We start from the raw sequence: 22,081 nt of genomic DNA on the forward strand, positions 1-22,081 counted from the left end.
TACTTGCGGCATTAGTTAAGTTTACAATAAATGACAATCTTAAATAGGCGCTCTCTCATGACTATAAAATCCATAATTAGCAATAACTTACAACAGCTAGATAGTGCACACCTCACTCTGTAAGATAAATATAGTCCATAGATTGAAACACCATGAAATAACATCTGGATGTACATTCATTACAGGAAATGGAGAGAAAGATATACAATAATGTCCATAAAAGTGGAAAATTAAGGAGATGCATTAAGTACATTAAATGAAAGAGCGTTACTACAAGTACTGTCACTAGGGTGATAAAATATATATAAAAAGGCTTTGTATTTACAGATCCTTGACAAGAGGAGACTAATAATTAGGGTTACTTAATCTGCATAGACAAAATCGCTGTAGATTATTTGACTGCAAGCATTAGATGTGAGCGCATCAAAAGAAGAATATGTCACAGTCTAATTACTATGCACAAACTGGTTATTACAGCTGAAATAGGTGCAATTACGGGACTAATAGTTAAACAATGAAAATAATCAGAGACTAATGGAGCATACACACGGTCAGATTTGTCAGATGAACGATTGAATGATTGAACGATTTTACCAAAGTTTTGAACGATTTGAACGATTTTTGACTGCATTAAAATGAATGGAATCGTCCAAGTCTGACTGCAAACACATCAGATGTCAGATATCGTTAGTTGACAAACGGGAACGCGCATCGTTCATCGTCCATCGTTCAGGCATGTCAGATATGTCAGATTTTCCTTCAGGATATGAACAACTGAACGATTTTTAAATCGTTATCGTTCAGATCTGAAGGAAAAATCTGACCGTGTGTATGCACCATTATATTATACTAATTTATTTGTTATGTCTGGGAAGTAACTTTGTTTTCAGTGATTCTGTTACTATACTGTATCTGTACTTATGAGTAATGCTCTAATCGCCTGTGGGTAAAACACAAGAAGAGAGACCAGTGGTACAAAGAGCAGAGAAATGGACCTAGCAACAGGGAAGAGAGGAGACATTATTCCTTATGTTGTCAGATGAGTATACTGTTGTACAGATCTGGATTCTTGCATTCTAATTCTGCTTTACTCTAAAGCTGGGTACATACTATAAGATGTATCGTCCAATATATTGTTCCGTGGTTTAGAACAATACATTGTACTCATTGTATAGATTATTGCGCATACACAGTATAGTGTGTATGCCCAACCCGTCGTTCATCGCATCGTCCCATCTGCTGTTCTGCACATCAGATGGGACAATGCGATGTGAAATGTGATGCACATCGTGTAGTGTGTATGCACGACAGCACATGGTGTACAGGAGAAATGATTCATTTGGATACAATCCCCCGGACACGATATATATCGTACCGTCGTTGAGAAGATTACATAGTGTGTACACGCTATATTGTGTGGTCTGGGATTTAGTGAAATTAGGACGACTGTTACATCATTTGTTGCATCGTATAGTGGGGATGTAGTTAAATTGCCGGCGGACGGGATGCCAGCCGCCAAAATTCGGATGCCGGCGCCAGGCAAAATGCCGATATCCCGAAGGAGATCAGGATATACCGGTGTCGGCATCCCAAACGCCGGAATCCCGAAAGTCCGGACCCCGGTAAGTATTGCAGTTTCCCCGGGGATTGGGGGGGTTAGGTTTAGGCACTCCCAGGAGGAGATTAGGGTTAGGCACCCCCCGGGGAGAGTTAGGCTATTTCCTATATAGATTACAGTAACATTGTCAACGGTTACAGAGTTGGCCTTCATAATAGACACCAAAATGTCGACAGGTCATCATCCTTTAGAATGTTGACACAATGTCGGCATAGGAAATGTTGACATCAGATTGCCGCATCCTAGGTTGTGGCGCCACCACTGCGAAGGTTAGGCACTTGAGATGGTTAGGGATAGGCTATGGGGGTGGGGGGTGAAGGTTTGGGTTAAGCACTAGATGGACTGTTCGGCAGAAAATACCCACCTATCAGGCGTCTGCCCTGGAAGTGACAGTCACACGACTGCCCGGACCCATTAGCCGCTACAGCCATCGGGACCACGTAAGTGACATGTCATCTGTGTAGACATGAGGAATATCGGCCGCATGCGACCATGTCGATATTCTCCTGTCAACCCGATGTATGTTGACACAACTGTCGACCTAACCTACCACACTCTCCTACAGTATATAGCTTCATTTTCTTTTTCACACAGATGTGCGCCACACTACGTTGATCAGTGCATATACCATATCCAGTAATACAGCTCAAGATGTAGTTTGTCCATAAGGTTTATATTTCAGCACAGATTATGTTATCTTTTGGCAATCTCACACCAGTCAAATAAGTATTTTTAAGATAGATCTACTTCTCACAGCTATGTCACCCATATATTCATGCAAGGGCGGACATTCTACACATCACTGTCAGACAGACTGATCAAACACATGCAAATATAAACAAAGATAAGAATCCACTAGTCAAAACTTCCAAAACATGTATTGCAATCTACACATGTAAACCAATCTATAAAATTTTCAGCAACTGCTAAACAGACAAGATTGGTCATGCATGCAAGGTGTAGGCTACTGTTAATCCCATAGGAGGACATTTCCAAATATAAAACTATATTCTCAAGGAAGTTTAAGAAGCCAGAGCTACAAAACAAAGAGAGGTTGCACTGTATAATATAAATGTATAAACACCACATTTAAAAGAGTAGATTAAACGCACAGAACCTCATTGGTGTGGCTTTACATTGTTTGTTATGGATAGAACCTCATGGGTGTGGCTTTAAAGTGTCTGGTAAGGATTTGTCCATATAACAGTGGAACTTTTGCAATTGCCTTTTTGTCTACTTGCCCAAAGCTAAAGTGTTTTGGGCCACCTGTGGATTGAACTAGTTAAATAACTCAATCATTCCCTTCCCTCTGCTTTAGAATGTCAGTTTCATTAATGAGGGAACGACAAGCAGAGAGAAGGCCAGATGAAATACAAACGTGAAAAACAAAGAAAGAAAAAAAAAAAGTTTTTCATAAATTATCATCAAAATTCAGGGGATCACTTTAAATAAAAGTTGTGAAGAGAAGGTCAGGCATGGCCAAGTGCTCTCTGCCACGTCTCTGTGATAGTCTGTCCTAAAATCTTAGCAATGACTTCAGCCAGTAAACTTCAGTGTGAGCATTTTCGCAAATTAAGTATTCAGACCAAGCATGTGATTCATTTTACTATATACAGCGTAGTATATAACTCATGGTTGCTAACAGTCAACAAAAAGCTTATTGTCTGATCTATACATAGTATAAAATAAAGTCCCTGGTAGGCGTCTGTCTGTTTGTTAGGGTTAATCGCGAGAACCACTGGACTGATTTTGATGCACTTTTCACTATTCTATAGAGCATTTGAGAAGAATGTTTAAGTGTATGACACTTTAATGTATGACAAAAGGGAGTAGTTTAGTGAAGTGAATTAGAAAAAAATGGATGTCCGAGCGCTTTCTTGGCTTACACTGCCTAAACCGTTAAAGATATATCACAACGATGGACTTTATTCTATACCATGTAGAGATTGATACATATTATCCGGTTTCTCCTGAAAAATGTATGTAAACCCTGTTTATTGATATAAAATGTAAGTTTTTCCTCATTTTATACCATTCCTATTTCATTTATGTGAAAAACGATTCTTATCGGGAATTGGACTCGTTTGAAATTCTAGAGGCTTTTTTGGCATGACAATAAATGAAGCCCAGGGGCAGACACTTAACGTGGCTGGATTTGACCTAAGCGGAGACTGTATTTCTCATGGACAAATTAACGCGGCCCTTTTGCGTGTCATGTCAAAACTAAATCTTTTGATGTTGATGTCAGGAGGAAAAATAACAACTAATGTCGTCTACAAGGCAATGTTATAAGACCTCGGTAAAAAAAAAAAAAAAAAAAGACTCTCGCAGCAAATTCAAAATTGCTCCTGTGCAAAGCCAGGGCGGGTCACTAGTATGGTTATAAAACCATTTAACAACCATGCTTTACTGATATAAAAGAAAATATGCACATTAAAGAATATAATACATTATGTAAAACTCCATGTAGTCAACTTTAGAGGTCTTTTCAGTCACTTACAGAAAAAGGCATGAGTTTGTTATTTGACCATGAGCTCAAAAAGAAAGACTAAGACATACAGAACTGTCCCCATATACCAAGCCTCAATACGCCATGCGGCATGAGTGAGCTGCGCCGAGTAATGTAGCCTAGCGACTGTGTCTTTAAATTTGCAGACGCAGCAAAACACCACTCAATCTGTACTAGAGACGCCAGGCTGTGACTTTACAGCGCAGGAATTAGTTTAAAATATGAACAAAGTCGTAGATAAGGCACAACAGTACTTGGTGTGGAAAAAAAAAGTTGCGACTGGCTGCATTGTAGAACTTTGTATACAGATCTAGACTCATTCTTGTACAGATATACAAATGTCACATATCAAATTGATCAGTGCAATCTTGTTAAGCGGTTTTGTCACATCACAAACAACCGTTAGGCGCGACTGCGGCAATGGTGTATGAGGACACATCTGTAGTTGTTGATTCTGAGGTGGAAGCAAGGCAAAAATAAAGGTGCAACGTAAGGGGTGCAAATACATTTATTGTTTTGCATGCAGGGTAGATACTGGCTGCTTTTGCATGTAGCCCACGAATGCTGGTCAGCTTTATTTTTACACTAATTCAGATTAGAGTTTGGATGCACCCCTCCCTAATCTAAATCTCTCTGCACATTTTACATCTGCCCCACCCAGTCCAACAAGCTCTGAAACTCACCATACTCTTTACATCTTTTAATTTTGGTAAAATTTCCAGTCCAAAGCCATCTGCTTGTCCCCGTGTGCGGTTGCCTCCATTCATGTAGTTTCCAAATGCAAGGATCAAACCAATTATGTCTTTCACACTCTCCATTTCCAACAGGCCCTGTAACAACAAACATGCTATTATCACACAACTCTTCAATAGTAACAACACTCTAAAGCTGAAAATACATCCTAGCGCTGCATATTCAATAATTGTTACATTTGTTTCTTTAACCACTTTACTGGTTAATATTATTAAAACATACCAATTTTTTATGAGATTGAATTAGGTCAAGAACGTCTATTTAAACCTTATCCAACATGATTATATTAAAACAAAAATAAAAGTAGCACATTTTTTTTTCAAATACTTGAACTTTAAGCACTTTTACAGTAATTAGGACTTATATAAATTAGCCATTCCTAATCGGCAGTCCTGTATCAATACGTTACAGCCATATTCAAAATATTATTAACATTTCTAAATATTGGTATTTACTACTACGCAGTTGCAATCCACAGGAGGTGTGTGGAGTGCGGCTGCTGCTACGATATGAAGGCTGCTCCAATAACGATATATCACAGTGGCTGAATCAGCCCCAAGCAATATCTGATGAGCTGGTACTGGGGAATAAATGTTTCTTAGTACATATCATGCATATCAATATTTCTGATATATCAGAAAATCAATATTACTAAAGTATATAACTTGGGACACCCTGGGAGACAGAGACGCTGCAGTCTTTACATGTCCCCGGCGGCTGCTCCTCTCTGCAGCCACCGGATATACCATGGGCGGCAGAGGCACTGCTATAGTTACATTTCCCCGATGGCTTCTCCTCTCTGCAGCTGCCGGGTGTACACTGGTGGGGCAGAGGCCCTGCTGAATCCCCAGCAGCTGCTCCTCTCTGAAGCCGCAGGGTACTCACTGGAGGCAGCGCTGTATTTACCGTCAGCTGCTGCCGTGTATACACTGTATTTACCGGCACTGCTATCTTTACATTTACCTGGCGGCTGCTCCTCTCTGCAGGGTATGCACTGGAGGCAGAGTTGTATTTACCGACTGCTTCTCCTCCCTGCAGCAGCCCGATCACTGTGACCAACAGTGATTGGTACACACTGGAAGGGGATCCGGCACTATTACAGGTCTGCACACTATCTACAGCCTCTCATTCTTCAATTGCAATTCCCTCATTGCTCATACAACATCTCACTGTCTAAGGACAATAGTGTTCACTGTGGACCACCTGGTTTATTTACTGTACCATCGATTGAATTTTGGATAATTTTGAGCATGCATTAAGGAATCAAATGGACATTTCACTGCTGAGTTTCACTGCTTGAGCTATACAAACCGGATTACTAATGTATATACTGCCTGCTGTTTTCTGTTTCGTTTTTTATTTCTGACTCCTGGTATATGTGCTTTTTATTGAATTACCACAGCTGCACATGTTCAGCACTGACTGATTGCTTTTGGTTTATATCTATCTCTTTCGTGCAAACTCGCACATACAGTAGATTGCTATAATCAGCAGCAGACATGCTGTGGAATTCTATTGATCGATTTTACAATTATTTGATGCGAGCACTGAGAAGTGTTTTTCCTTTTCCTCTGAGATTAACGGCTGCTGGAAGATCACCTTCCGGCAGAAGCCCAGTGAGCGTTAATGTCCGGTAAAGCCCAGCCTGGCGTGGTTGGATCAAATGTGACCACGCCGGGCTAGTAGTTAATAAAGGAAAGCTAAGCCCAGGCTTTCTACAACGCACTTGATGCCCTAAATCCAAACCAAGAACTAGCCCAAAAACACACAGTTCAAGGCAAGGCAACATAATGCTATTGTTTTGTTTAGATTACAAACACTGGCAGAAATAAATGCATGCATACATACGTAACAAAGAAAAAAAAAAAAAACAATCTTAAAATTCTAAATTATGTCACAAACCCCCCCAGTAAATTACTCTTCCCACCTATTAGCATTTTTTTCACTAATATGAATACTATAAAAGCCACCCCGTTAGGATCAGCTGTAGCTGATGGAAAGTGTATCTGTAATTATGGTCTCTGTATGCAGCCACACTTACATTACAGGTCCGGATAACAATGTCTATTTTCTTGCGCACTAAACCAATTACTTCAGCAAAGACGGATTGGAAAATAATACACTTCGATCGCTCTGTAAAGTTTGGGATCTGAGATAACTCATACAGGAACCTGGATAAAAATAGAAGTACATTTTTTACAGAGGGACTATAGCCGAAACCAGAAAATCACTTATTTCTGCACAGAATACATTAACTTAACAACAATAAACCTAATTCAAGTAAAACATCACATATCTGAAAAAGAAAACAATGCAAAAATACAGACATGCTCAGGCAGATCCTTGCTACAAGGTTTGCAGCAATGTGACCATTATTAGTACCCATCACAATAGGGCAATTACATTTATACACCTTGCTGGAGACTTTTCTGCCAGTTATGCAAATAAAACTGAACATTTTTTTTTTTAAATCAATTTTATTTTTCACACTCTCCTCCCTTTAGCTTTTGTTCTCCCCAGACCACCTTCCAACTGCTCAATCCATGTGCCTGCCCTTGTTGGGTACTGGCTTATTACATGCCAAACTGCTTTCCCCTTCTCAAGACTCACCTCCACTCCACAGATTCAATTATGCACAGACGCCTCTAGAACAGGTCCCAGCGCCTTCCGCACGTTAACTATAGAAACAGAATCCGCCTACTATAACTGGCGGATAAAGGTGTAACGCGAATTGCTGTCAGCAGGTTACATTGAACGCAATCTGTCCCATACCGAATTACCCGACCCTCGTTCTGGTCCATGTCCCTACCTAGTATGCCCATCATTGATCTGTATGGTTGATTCAATGATATATCAATTTACATTCAATGTAACTATGATGCGTCAAGTTTCTCTGTATATTTTCTGTACAGCACTGTGGAGTCTTAAAAATAATAATAATAAACACAGTAAACTCTTAACAACGTTTTCCGAACTTTCCTTTATTGTTTGATCCTAAACACTGGTCCCATAAACAAACATTCTCTTGCTTCACTCTTCATAATGGAATTCATAAGGCAAAAGAATCATTCTCCATTATACAATTTGAATAATATTAACACTTGGGGGCTATTGGTCAAGATCCAAGAGTAAAGGAAACTTTGAAAGTGGTGTTGGGCTCATCGTTTAACTACATTTTAAGTTAATTTAGAACAGACATTTTCAACCTCAATCTTCAAGTAGTCCCACCATACTAGCCAACATTTTATTTCTCCCCTCCAGGACAGACTTGGGGGTAATGCAGCTGACTGCTGATTGGGGGCTTTAAATCAGTAGACCCCGCCCCCTCGTGGCATACTGCTGTGAATCGCAGTTCTGAACAAAATGAAATCTGCTGTTCTGTAAAAATATGTACATTCGTTCTGATTACCGATTCACACTGAGAAGGCAACATGTATAGAAGTGGAACTGTATCAATATAATCTTTACAGAAATGCGTGTGTCTGAAACTTATTTTTGTTAAGATACTGAGGTAAAAATAAGGCAGGGGGAATTTATACTATGTTTCAATGCCGTCTTTGCATGCCTTGAATCAACAATAGCTGATAATGAATGAAGGACAATGGCAAAATAAAAGGATGCTTACTGTTCAGGTTTGTCCAATAACTTCACATCTTCTGCTGTGGAGGTCTCATAGTGTTTCTTGATGGTTTCCAGCTCATCTTTCTGGGCTCTCTATGACAATATTGTTAAGGTAAATATATACAACAGATTCTGGAACAGTAAATTTTAAGTAGTGAATAATTAAAACCCTTTAAACCTCAAAAGTGAAATGCGCCAGTTCTTACTATGCACAACAACAAAAAACACACAAACAAAAACAATTTTAAGAAATGCGTTAAAACAAAATCTGAAATACATCTGCAAAAAAGGTGCATTATTAAATATGTACATTATATTTGGAATGTGACATTTTCTATATTTGATTACCGGCGCTAGCATTTATAAATGTAAGCTCTTACAAGCTCTTTTAGAATGTAAGCTCTTACGAGCAGGGCCCTCTACCCTCTTGTGCTTCTCCCTACTTTAGTTTCATCTACTTCTTACTCACCACTAGGGCACCTAACACTTGGGTGTTTATGCTCTGTTGCTTATCTGGGTGTTATGGTCGCTAATGTAGCAATGTATATTATCCATGTCCTGATCCTGTATTGTATTGTTCTGTAAGTCGCTTGTCTACAACTTGTTTATGTACTTTGTAAGGAGCTGCGGAACATTTGTGGCACAATATAAATAAATGATAATAATAAAAGTCTGGGACATGAGTAAGTGTACTTATTAGTGCAGTCACATAGACACACGCCTTACTTACGTTTTCATACAAGGCTTCTATAGTCTCCAGATCTACCACGGAATCATCTACATTTAGAATAGCTGCAGAAAGAAATTGAGAAATAAAGAAAATAAATAATTTAGAGGCTATACGATACAAATGATCAGAACACTTCATTAACCTCAAAGTTGTGAATATACATAAAGGCTTCAATTAGACTGATAAAATGGAATACTGTTCTGCTTTTCTTTTACTACTGGATGCACAAAAATAAAAAAATGTACTGAACACATCAGACATAGATCAAGCTAACACTTCATATGTCTGTGGTAAGGCAAATAAGCAGAAACAGCTGGACTAAAAAGGACAAGCTTACTGTGCTGTGCATAGAAACCTGCATACATGGCATAACTAATAAAAATGTAAATTGTAAATGTAAAACACGGGGTGGGTTTGGGCATGTTAAGCCGATGGCTGGCTTCCCGACTGTCTAATCCTGGCAAGGGCTAAATGACAGGCGTCGAAATCCCGACGCCTGTCATTTTACCTACGCTGGGAGCCTGACACCCGGCTTACCGTTCACAGGTAAGTCGGGTGCGGACAGCCGCGGGGGGGAGGGGGTTAGGTTAGTGGGCTCCAGAGGGGGGAATTAGGGTTAGGCACCCACCAGGAGGTCAGGGTTAGGCTAGGAGTTGTTAGGCACCCCGTGGGGGGGATTAGGGTCAGGCACCCACCGGGAGACTTCGGTTTAGGCAGCGGGGAAGGGGGGTTTAAGTACTTAGAGGGGGGATTAGGGTTAGGCACTGGGGGGGGGGAGAGGTTATGTTTAGGCACCCTTAAGGGAAGGTTAGTGTTAGGGAGGGAGGTTAGGTATGTTTATACATACCTTAGTGCAGTCGGGATTTTCACCCATGTCGGGATGCCACTGTCGGCCGGCGGTAAATCATACCGAACCCATTAAGGACACCAATCCACATTGCATGAAGACTAACATTTATTATCTTGAACCATGCTCCTTATGACACAGTGGCCACCATCATTCCTTGGGTGGCTCACTCTTGAGTTTGCTAGTGCCCAATACAATAATGACGGGCAAGTTGGCTGCAAACTCATTACTTTTATTCAAAGCATTGTCGAAAGGATTGCAAGCGGTGAAAGGGGAGTTGGCTCCAATCACTGGCAGGTGTTTTTCCTCTCCTTCCACATCGCTGTTCCCCCGTTTGTCTCTTTTACCCTCTCTCCCTCTGACTCTGTTTCACCTCCGCACTCCTCTCTTTTTTCTGTTTCCTCCCCCCCCCCAACTCTGTCATTTGTCCTCCTCCTCTCCCCTCTCTCTTTTTCATCTGTCGTCCTCCCCTCTGCCCCCGACCTCTGAGAGGTATTTGAAAATATGGGTGCAGGGTGTGCAGTGCTGGCCCCCCAGGACCCCGTTTGCACCGCACACCCTGCACTCATTATAGATACGCCCCTCATAGCTTCTCAATAGACAGTCTATATAAGTAACATATTGCTACCAAACAGCAGTGTGTAAATAACACACTAAACAAGAACAAGGGACTTCTCTTCCATTATCTCACACTCGTAATTAAAATATCTCTTTTAGACTAAACAAAATATGACAGTGACTCTTCATGACACCATTCATCTCTGTCCCTTGTATCCCATACGCACCAGAGACTAGAAGTGCCTCACAACAAACGGAGAATGGATTACAGAACAAAAGGCAAATACTTGAGATACAGAAAGGACATTAACCTTGATATTGGACCTTCTTTTGTCAATAGAATTTGAACTTCACAGTGAATAATATCCTAATTGTGATAGAAAACCGTGACGAAAAAAGTGCTCTTTAAACTGTCTGAGACGGTATGCAGTCGGGAAGCCGGCAGACCTAATCCCGACACCCGGCTTCCCGACTGCTTAATCCCAGCGAGGGTTAAATGCCAGGCGTCTAAATCTAGACGCCTGTCATTTTACCAACGCCGGGAGACAGGTGCCTGACATCCCGATCAAAGGGACGCCGGGCACGGATAGCCGCGGGGGGGTGGAGGGGGACTTTGGTTTAGGCGGCGGGGAAGGGGGGGTTAGGTTTAGGCACTTAGAGGGGGGATTAGGGTTAGGCACTGGGGGGGGGGGGGAAGGTTAGGGTTAGGGAGTAGAATTAGGTTAGTCAATACTTACCTTAGGACGATCGGGATTTCCTCCTCTGCTGGGATGCCGCTGTCGGGATTCCAATTGCCGGGCATGGGTCCGGCGGTAAATCATACCGATTCCTCTGAGACAACTGGCAAACCACAAAGTATTTTATGCTAAAGATCTACTAATGCCATGCACAGATATATACTTTATACGTTATGCTGGGTACACACTAGACAATTTCTCAGACGATATGGAGGAGAACTGAACCAACATTGTCTGGATCATTTAGTGTGTATGCACATCGGGGTCATTCTGTCGGGCGTGCATGCATAACAGTTAGAGCGATGCATCTGCCGATGCCAGTAGAGTGAATGGTGCAGGTGAATGGTATATATCAGGAGGTCGGACACCAGATCGTGTGTGTACAGACCGCCCGATATATATCGTGCCATCGTACCATCGGGCATCAGAAAATTAATAACTATTTAAAGCAGTGCTTCCCAACTACAGTCCACGGGGAACCCTAATACCCCTTTCACACATACAGGCTAAATACCTGGGTTTTTGGCGGTGCATACAACTCTGCTCTAGAATGTGTGTGTGAAAAGGGCCACCCAGGTCAGAGTCCTGGGTCTGCAACCCTGCTCTGTACCAGGGCTGGGGACTGAGACCTGGGAAATTCATGGGTTGATAGACCTGTGTATTCCCTGGGTCATTGGTATGAAAGGGGTAGAACAGTGCATGTTTTCCATGTCTCATCACAGTCACATGTGAAGTAATTGGTAACATTTGTTGCTCTTTTAAAGTGTGTCAGTCAGTAATGAATACACCTGTGCTCCAGCAAGACGATAAAAAAACATGAACTGTTAGGGTTCCCTGAGGACTGGAGTAGGGATATATGGATTTAAAATCTTAAGGTGCCCATACAGGGTGCGACTGGCACCTTGCGCTGCGATGGTCAATCCGACATCCGACATATTAGGTGGTAACCCCACACGGAGCGTTCCACTGCCCAACCACTCGATATGCTGGCACCCCCCTCCCCCACCCACATAGCGCTGCATTGGATCGCGCATCGCATCCCCAGATTAAGTGAACATGCAGTAAGATCTGGATGTGCAATGTACGACCCCACGGGAGCGCGCACTGTCCGATATCAAGCCCACACAATATACAATATAGCAGCGATATCGTACCAATCGTCAGATCGGCTGCTATATCGCACCGTGTATGGGCACCTTAAGAGATTCAATTGGCTCCCGCAGCCAATTACCCATATGCTCAAATGTCCTTTCAGTAACACTATTGCACGAGAAAAGCCATAACACACATAATAGTATTTTGTAGAAAGGTAGAGAAGAGTCACATACAGTACTGCACAAAACATTTGAACTTATTAGCCCACATGTCAGTGCAGCGATACAAAGAGTTAGCTAGAGTTTAGTCTCCTCACTCTATAGTATCGCTCTCCCATGCTTTCCTCACTAGTCCCCTTTTTCCAATCAAAAAACTTTAACTCACAAAGTTGGCTTTTCAGAAATTAAAATCCTGTTAAAACCCATAAGAGGAAAAGCAGAAATTAGTACCTAGGACTGTTACTCTGTGACTTAAATAGATTCATTGGGTAGATGCTGTGTCTTGAACAAACTTGACATTACATTTTAATTTCCTTATTATGGATTCCCTATTCTGTACTCATTCACAATGGTCCGGGTTTTGGGAGAAAAATGAAGCAGTGCCTGGCATCCTCTCTCATTCAAAACTTCAGACATACTATAGTGGAAAGGAAACCATGCCAAACTATTTTTTTCCTGTCATATCCCCCAGAAGGTTTGATTTAGCTTATTAAAGCTTGCCTGTATATAATCATGTTTTGTCTGAAGAATAGGAGAATTAGCTTGTAATCGTGTTAATTCAATAACCCTATTTAAATGCCATAATGAATATATTACTTGTCTTACATTATATCAACGTGTCTCCCCCTCCCTCCCTCAGAATATGCTCCTTCAATCTGAAACTAGTTTTGGAATCATCACACTTTCCAAGAGTTGTGGACTAGGCCTACTTGCTGCACAGCGATCTAATCTCCTAGATCTAAGCTGGCTGCATTTTTCCATGTACGTATAAATCCGCCACACGATCCATAGCTACGTTTTAATTTAAAAATCAACATTCATTTTAAAAGGAAGATAGAATAAGAGTGAGTTGACTCTTTTGGTCACTATTATTACAAATTATTATGAATCTTTTTGAATATGAAGTTGGGGAACCTTTACACCCATATTGTTGAAAAAGATTCATATTGACATTAGTTGTATTTGAAATGTTTCTCTAACAAACAAAATATAAAGGGGATAGTAACTCGCATCCTCAGAGGTCATGACAGTGGCTAGGTAAAGAAATCCTGTTCTAGATTATACAGTCAATGTTGCATATACAGTGTCCTCACGCACTTAGCCTCAATACGTCATGCGCCGTGAGTGAGCTGTGCGGAGTAGTGTGGAATCTTTCAGTCGCACACAGACATACAAGTGTTCAAAACAAATCAGTGCAATCTCGTGAAGTGATTTCAGCGCGTTGCGGCGAAGATGCACATTTGAGCGAAATAGATGTGAAAGTTGCTCAGGGGAAGCAAAATTCCACAGGATCTGGCGTGCCAATAAGGGCTGTTTGGAGGACATCTGTATCCATTAAAATGTGTGTATTGTCTGAATCGATTTAGTAGAAAGATTACTACTTGACCATTGATTAGCTGTTAAAATACTTTGACATAAGGGCTGTGAGATTTTCTGCAGTCAAAGTCATTTTTAACCAAGACCTCTTTAACCAATGGTGAGTCAGAAGCTGTATTGAGTTGATTACTTCTGATAGACATATTGGTGCCAATATCAGATGCCCTTTGGCACAGAGGTGCCCCACAACACACCATCACTATTTTCTCGCTTTCCAGATCTGAACCACACTTAAAATGAGGGCTGAAACCAAATAAATACAATTCCTTTTTTTTTTTTGTGTTCAGCCCTCTCTTGCAGCACAAGACTGTCTCATGTACAGCTTCTTTTATGGCTATTATACATTTGTTTTGTCCCTTAACCACTCGCCTAATTTTTTACGTTTATTACATTAAAACATAAATAGTCTACAAGCTTTTGTATGTATAAACTTAATGTGATGGGTCACTGCTTTACTAGTGGTATCAGATACCAATACCCTTGAAATAGTAGCGATATTGTGAGACTGACATTTTGGGATGTAATAAAATAATGTCTTCATCTTGCAATCTGTCATTGCGCATTCTCTTCTAACCAGAATTATAGACAATCCATAAGCCTTATATGCTTGAACACATGTTCTGTCATCAGAAATGACAATGTGCAAAATACCCGACTACTCGCAGTTCCCAATTATATAAATTAAATTAGCAACAAAAACCCCCCCAAACAAACCTGTAATTGTGTGTGACCAGTACATTAGCATCTCAGGTTCTGGAGAGCCTCTGTACTGATCCTACAGAATAAGTAAGCAGACATTTGCAATGCTGTAAAATTCTATTGCAAGAAAAAGGATTTACATACAGAGTCACTAATGTCAATTACAGAGACATAATGCATCTCCGTTGTGAGTGGTAAATGTTACACATATACATAAGACTAAGAGGGTATTTCTGCTAAGTGTAGTGTGTGGCCCCATAAGGTCACTGACTCTTCCTGCTGTAGGGCAGCTTATGAAAGCAGTATGGTGGAGTACTACATATAGGGTTTTTTCCTAGCACCACTAAGCTGTTTAGCAGGACAGAGCTGCTTCCCATTGTATAAGGTACAAAAGATGACAGAGCACAGCCGACACCACTTCGCATTTTCATGAGCGATAAAAATGTCTACACCCCATTTATCTCAGCAATACATTTAATTTTTTCTTTAGTCTTTTTATTTTACTTAACCGCAATCCATTGTTAAGCAGTATACCCTTTGTCCCATTTACCAGACTGCATGATAATCTTGCAGGGCTCACACCTCCAACCGTCTGAGAAGTGCTAATGTTATGAAGCTTGTCTGCATGAAGCTTGCCATGTAATGCAAATTAGTCTCATTAAAGCCAGTCTCCCCTGGTGGTTTTTCACTTCCCTCCAACGTACACTGTCAGCCGCCTGAATATCTCACCTACACCTTCCAATAACTCCAAAAGGAAGCAGACGCATGCTGTGCGAGGCTGGTAATTTTATTGGGTTCTTCAACCTTTAAAAAATCTGTTACAAGCCTGGTCTGGTTTCGGAGATCCTTTTTTGCGGGGAAATTAAGGCAAACATTTTTATGTGGCCCTACAGTGTCTGCTCACTGCAAGAAGAATTTATACACAGCAGCATCATTAGAGCAGACCTGCTTCCATTAGGACATAATAGCCGTCAGAAGGGACACAAAGCAGAACATAACCCAGCTCCCAGGCAGTCAGGCGCTTGTAAACTAGAGGGAGGGGGGGGGGGGGGGAATACACGCCAGCTACATTTCACACACTCTGGTTATTGGATTGTTTTAAGTAGAAACTTTTCTTCACGCCCTGGAGTTTAACTCACTAAATTCAAAATGATTATACGAGCATGCTCTCTACACAAGTCGCAGCTTAGAACACACTCTCAGTTGCCACCAGGGACATTTGCAAGATCTATTTGGAGAAATCGGCCCTGTGACAGAGCGACAGCCCTAATATTAGCCTGAATGCTTTCAGTTGTGTCACATAAAGCCATTATCAGGGATGTGGATTCGGATTATTAAAGATACGGAGAAGATGTTATAATTTCTAAGGTGCCAATACATTCCTCAGCAGTCAGGGCCTGGGAGAGTATGCAATTACATTTACTTGCATACATTGTGTGATGGCATAGCGAGTTATGATCTCATTTTACATTTTATTAATAAAACATAACATTCAGGTCACAAGTAGCACTGGGCTAAAACACTAACATTTGTTTCCAAATCTGAAAAAAAAAAAAAAAAAGTAAAAAAGCTTATACAGTATTTACTAACAAGGACCGGTTTTTGTTTACAATGTACTGTTATCCCTTTTTTGCAACTTCCTTCTGTGGAAAATAAAAGGTACACAATTTGAAGGCAAATTTATCATCATTTCTTTATAATATTATTTGTATAGTGCTCATATTATACAGTGCTTTAGAGAGACTTTTTAGTCATTCACCTCAGTTCCTGTCAGAGGGGAGTTTACAATCCATATTCCATACAACATGTACACACATAAGCATTAGGGGTCATTTACTTTTTGTCATTATTCAATTAACCTACCAGAATAATTTTGGAGAGTGTGAGGAAACCAGAGCACCTGGAAGAAACCCACGCAAAACACATGGAGAACATACAAACTCCACACGTATATACCTTTGTTGGAATCAAACAGGATCTCAGTGCTGTGAAGCAGTGACGCTAAACACTACACCAACCAGGCTGCCCAATTATTAATACGGTCATTTCATTCTACAGGTGCCACAGATCTTTACTGTGTCTGACAGGAAGGAAATAGGAGCCAACTAAACAAAATACATTCAGACGTGAAATGAAGGGTAAGGGAGAGTACTGCACATGACAGAGCATACCTTGTAGTCTGCAAGGGCACAGCTGCAGCAAGAGAAAGAGAAAGCATGGAGTGGAGCTTGGAACAGATGACTAATACGGTTTTATTACCAATTGTAAAGCGCACAGAAATATGCCGGCACTATATAAGTATTAGCTCTCGCGTTCTCTCTATACATTTATATACACACACTTACAGTATATAGCTCTACAGGTATAAAGATATGAGCCGGGCCACGTCTCCCTAATGGCTCCCGCTGTAGCGACTGAGGGGGGACAAGTTCGCTCCTGGGGGTGACCAAAGAAAGAGGAGAACCTTGCATCGCCGACACAAGGTAAGTATGACATCAGTCCCAGAGTGCCGGCAATAATATCGCTGATCACTTATCTGAAACCCTGTCTTGCATAATACAAGTTCTCAGTGTTCTGATATGTCACGATAGCAGAACCACATTATTATGTCATACTTCATTACCTTGGCATACAATACCATTAATCATGTACTGGACAAATTACACATTAGAAATCAGTGTTTACATAATCCCCACTAAAAATAGACAAAAATGCAACATATCTAACAGTGCAGAACATTTTGTCACCTCCAATCAACGGGCTGGAGCTTGCAAGTGGCATGTTCTAACTGAAAATACAATCTGTTACAAAATATATTACTTATATAAAAAGGGAGACACATTGTTTTATGATATTAGTGTTTAACACGAGTATAGGACGTAACTCTGTAACAACAATATGCAGATTCTTTATTAGTATTGGCAAAAGTAAAGTAGATTTATGTGAATAATTCAGACCTCTGGAAAATAACACAGAATATACAACTTTCCTTAAAATTATGACAACGGTTATCATTTATAGAAACAAATGATTGGCAGGCACATACAAAACAGTGGCTATTTTACTGCATAATACAAATATATTCAAACTCCTTGAATGTTTGCAAATGTTGCTGATACACATTGCAAATGTATTGCCAACCAACATGCTGAAAGAGAAAGGTTTTAAAGTGCTAATGGCATTTGCAAAGTGGCGGCTTTTCAAAGCTGCCGCTGGACAGTGGTTTTGGCTGCAAGATTTTAAAGAGAAATAATGTTACATTCAAAACATTCTAGGTTTTGCTTTTGATATTATTCCCCTTTAAAATCCGACAGTCAGAACCGCCAAACAACTTAGATTTAAATTTAAATGATCGCCCAGTTGTGATGTCAGCCCAGACACATTGAGTGGCCGATTGGCAAGTGTGTACAACTTACCAATCGGCTGCTCTGATGGCAAATCTGTCACCGTTGTATGTACCCAGCATAAGTTAACACTGACAGATTTGCCCACAGTATGTTACAAAGTGATTTCCAAACGATGATCGATGTTCGGGCACGGATGATCAATATTGATATCGACCATCGCCCGTGCATGCAGGCCAACCTTGTCGATATCGACCAGGTTAGCCTGTTTACTATAGGGACCCGCGATCGTTACGTCGTTTGGGGGTTGGTGCATGTTGCTGGATGTTCGATATCTATTAGCTTCCATCAAGGAAAACTCCTATAAAGTATACACCCGCTGGTATCGGGTGTGGATCATTAGGTCTACATTGTCTAGGTAGACAATGGAAGATAGACAGGCAATAGGACGACAGGGACTGAAGGTCGACAGGGTCTGAAGGTAGACACACTAAAGGTCGACTAGTAACAAGGTCGACAGGTACTGAATGTCGACATGGTCATTAGGTCGACACTCATATGGTCGACATGCAAATGGTCAACACTTTTTATTTATTTCGTTTTTTTTACCCCTGATCTTTACCATAAACCTAACCCTCCCTCCTGGTGTCTAACTGTCGGGGTAAGTATCTAACCCTAAATTTATTTTTTTTAAAAATCATGTCGACCATATGAGTGTCGACCTAATGACCATGTCAACCTTGTTACTACTCGACCTTTAGTGTGTCGACCTTCAGACCCTGTCGACCTATTGCCTGTCTATCATCCATTGTCTACCCAAACATTGTCTATCTAGACAATGTAGACCTAATGACCGGATACCCTGGTATCTTGTCCCAGAACGTTTACACTAAATGTACCCTAATACCTCTGCTGGAGATAATGTGGTCAAGTTATATCCTTTTTCCATATATGGTGGACATGCCCTAATATCAACCCATTCTGGTCCATGGTCCAATCTTTGATTTCCTCTCTAGTCCACCTTATTTCCCCCCTTGCCCTAGCCTCGTTGCTTCTGTGTACCCCGGTCTGATAGCTCTCCAAACACTAAAACAAATTCTGCATATTTCATGCGCTGCTAAATTTCAGATTGCTGTATCTTGGAAGCAACCACACCCTCCGACTCGTCAACAGCTCCAAAATCGCATTTGGTCTATGGCCATAATGGAGTAAATAACAAGCCTCCAAAAGAACACTGTGGATAGGTTTTCTACAGTATAATTACCATAGCATAGGTCTCAAGGTGTGGCTCACCCCGGTCTTTTTTGACCTCTCGTTCCCTACTCCCACTACCTTCTCCTTCTGCTGTTTATCCCTTTTCCCTCCCCCTTGTGTTTTTGTGGCTCCTCTGTCTCCCCCCCCCGCTCACTCCCTCTTTTCCAGCTCTCTCTTTATATATTCTCTGTTACTCTCTACTTTTATTTGTGGTTTCTCCCCACCCCCTCTATTTTTTTCCCTATCTCCTGTCTTTGACCCCATCCCTTCCACCCTTTTGGACCTTTGAGGATTAATCATAATAAATTATATGCACTTGTGCATTGTGATCTTCTAATTATCTCTTTACTTATGGCCGGCAGCTTCCACCTCTCCTCTACTCTTTCTTTTTGAGAATATGTATTGTTGAAAGTTCACAGGTCTACTTTAATTATTCAGCGTGTTATTCTTTGTTTACCTGTAGGCTGTTTAACATTGACTCTGACATCTATTATCTTATTGTGATTAATCCTATATTATTTCTGTATGCTTTTCTCTAAAAATTATATGATCGAAAAAGAAAGTCTTGGCACACAAATAGAAAAACAGGTGCAACTGTATAGAACGGAGTATTTCCTCATTTGCAAGAAACACCAAATCAAAGCATAATTTTACACTTCAATATAAAAAGAACACACTCAATGAATGTAATGGAGTAATTACAATAAAAATCCATCAACTGTATAATCATAGCCTTCGCACATAAGGATAGCGGTTTCACACATCGGGGTCCAAATCCCCGTTCCGGCAGCGTCACCTTACAATTATCCATTGTGGCAAGATATAGCAGTAGTATAAGTTAACCAATGAGTTAACCAATGACATGTTAAAAAAATGTAACAACGTGAATGACTGATGAACAGTGGGCCATGGTAGAAAGGGTACCCAGCTGATGGACTTGAACCTCTGGGCTGTGTGTACCCCCGAGGTTAAAAACTTTATAACCATTAACAACAAAAAACAGTGAAGCAAATAAAAAAGGCAATATAATACAGACCAGTTGCTTCACTGGAGCTTGCATATGAAAAAGGTAGTACTAATGAAAGCAGCAACGTTATCTTGAAAGCATAAGCAAATGTCTATATGAATATAATCCACATATTTTGAAAAGGAGCAAGGAGACAGATGAGATCAGAGTCTAAACATATTGTGCCTAAAAACATTTTGTATATATTAAATTTGTTTTAGTGGAAAAACTTAACACAACTTCAGCAGATAGGTTGCATTGCTTAGGCTATATATGCATACTTTTTTAAATTTAGGGCTTCGAGAAGATTTGCCAATTGCATGAGTCCACGAGAAACCTGTTACAGTCACATAGGTATGATCCATTCTGTGTGTGGAATTCTAAGCTGCGGATACAAAAATCCTAAGAGACGACCCTATGAGCTCCAGTTGACTGGATACTAAATTTTGCCAAATAGGCAGGGGGTTTACTTAAAAGGCAGGGATTCCCCCAGAGAATCAGAAGTCTGGGTCAAAGGTTGTAGTTATCACTAATTGGGGAAGGATACAACAGGCTACGAGAGAGCCTGATAGTGTGATGCCTGTTCACTCTCAGGACGGGATGGCATACACCTACGAGGCTGACTTGACTGTAGAGATGAGGTGGGTTAATTAAATGGAGAAACTTGAAACTTTTGCAGGACTCCTCTGTCGTAGTGAAATAATACTATTTGCCCTTAAGCTTAAAGTAAAGTTGACTTTGGAACCACCATTTGTATCACAGTTGGTGTGATAATACAAAAGCCAGGTAAGTCTCTGCATTGGCAAATTGTAAGAGGGCAAGCAAACTGTAGGGTTGGTTTTAAAACCAGAGATTGTTCCCCTCTGGCCACCTCCATAATTTTGTCTTTGGTACAGTAGACGTGTAAGTTAATAACATCCCGTGGGAGACTGACCACTACTAGCCTACACATGATTTATCTGCTCCTATTTGTAGAGACTGACTGTACAATAATAGTAATTGTAAATTTTTGGTCTTCTGCGGAACCCCAGAGGACAAAAATCCAGAGTCTACTTTGCCTTGCCTTGTTTTTGGCATGTTTTAGTTGTGCCGATGACAGCTCTGCATATAAAACATTGATTTCCTATCATGGAACCATTGCAGTTTATGCATCTGTGTGCTTCCCAAGATCATAGGAGGTAAATTTACTAAGAATTGTTTTTCGTCAATTTGGGCATTCCCTCAATTTGTCAATTTGGATATTTACTGAAAGTTAGCTCGCATTGAAATCACATGTCAAACACTACTTTAGATGTTGATAGACTTCATTCGACCATCAGACCAAACGTCATATGGTTTACATCGGCCACAATAGAAATCACAGATTTACTAAGAATTGTGTTGTCAAACACGATCAAAATCCCACTAAAATCACATCAAAATAGAAACAAATATACCTGCCTGTGAGCAGCAGGTTTTTCCACAGCACTGCTCAGATCAGTAAGATCTGTGCAGTCTTTGTTGTGTAAAACAGTAAAGAAACCTCTAAGCCGGTTTGGTACTGGAAAACCGGGGTTAGGGGACCAGCGTGGGGACTACCAGTTTTTCCAGTAACCAGCACCGGGCTGAATCAGCAGGGGGCATACACTATTCAGGGACGCACATACAGTGTGGGGTCCCCCTGCCATAATGTAGAACCAGCCACAAACTGGTCAGCTTCGATGATCACATGCTGT

General features: G+C 40.8%; 1 protein-coding gene across 6 annotated transcripts in view; it reads right to left on the reverse strand.

Moving 5' to 3' along the window:
- Window positions 1-22,081, reverse strand: part of FMN1 (formin 1) — a 294,798-nt gene that overhangs the window by 55,172 nt on the left and 217,545 nt on the right. For all 6 annotated transcript variants that reach the window (XM_088456500.1, XM_088456499.1, XM_088456502.1 and 3 more), the window contains 4 exons: window positions 9,232-9,293; window positions 8,506-8,594; window positions 6,922-7,051; window positions 4,811-4,957 (listed from right to left, as the gene is read on the reverse strand). In XM_088456500.1, coding sequence (XP_088312626.1) covers window positions 4,811-4,957; window positions 6,922-7,051; window positions 8,506-8,594; window positions 9,232-9,293 — 428 coding nt within the window. The remainder of the gene's footprint in view (window positions 1-4,810; window positions 4,958-6,921; window positions 7,052-8,505; window positions 8,595-9,231; window positions 9,294-22,081) is intronic.

The sequence above is a fragment of the Taudactylus pleione genome, unplaced genomic scaffold (assembly GCF_031769625.1).
Source record: "Taudactylus pleione unplaced genomic scaffold, aTauple2 ptg000707l, whole genome shotgun sequence".
In the NCBI taxonomy this organism is placed as follows: domain Eukaryota; kingdom Metazoa; phylum Chordata; class Amphibia; order Anura; family Myobatrachidae; genus Taudactylus; species Taudactylus pleione.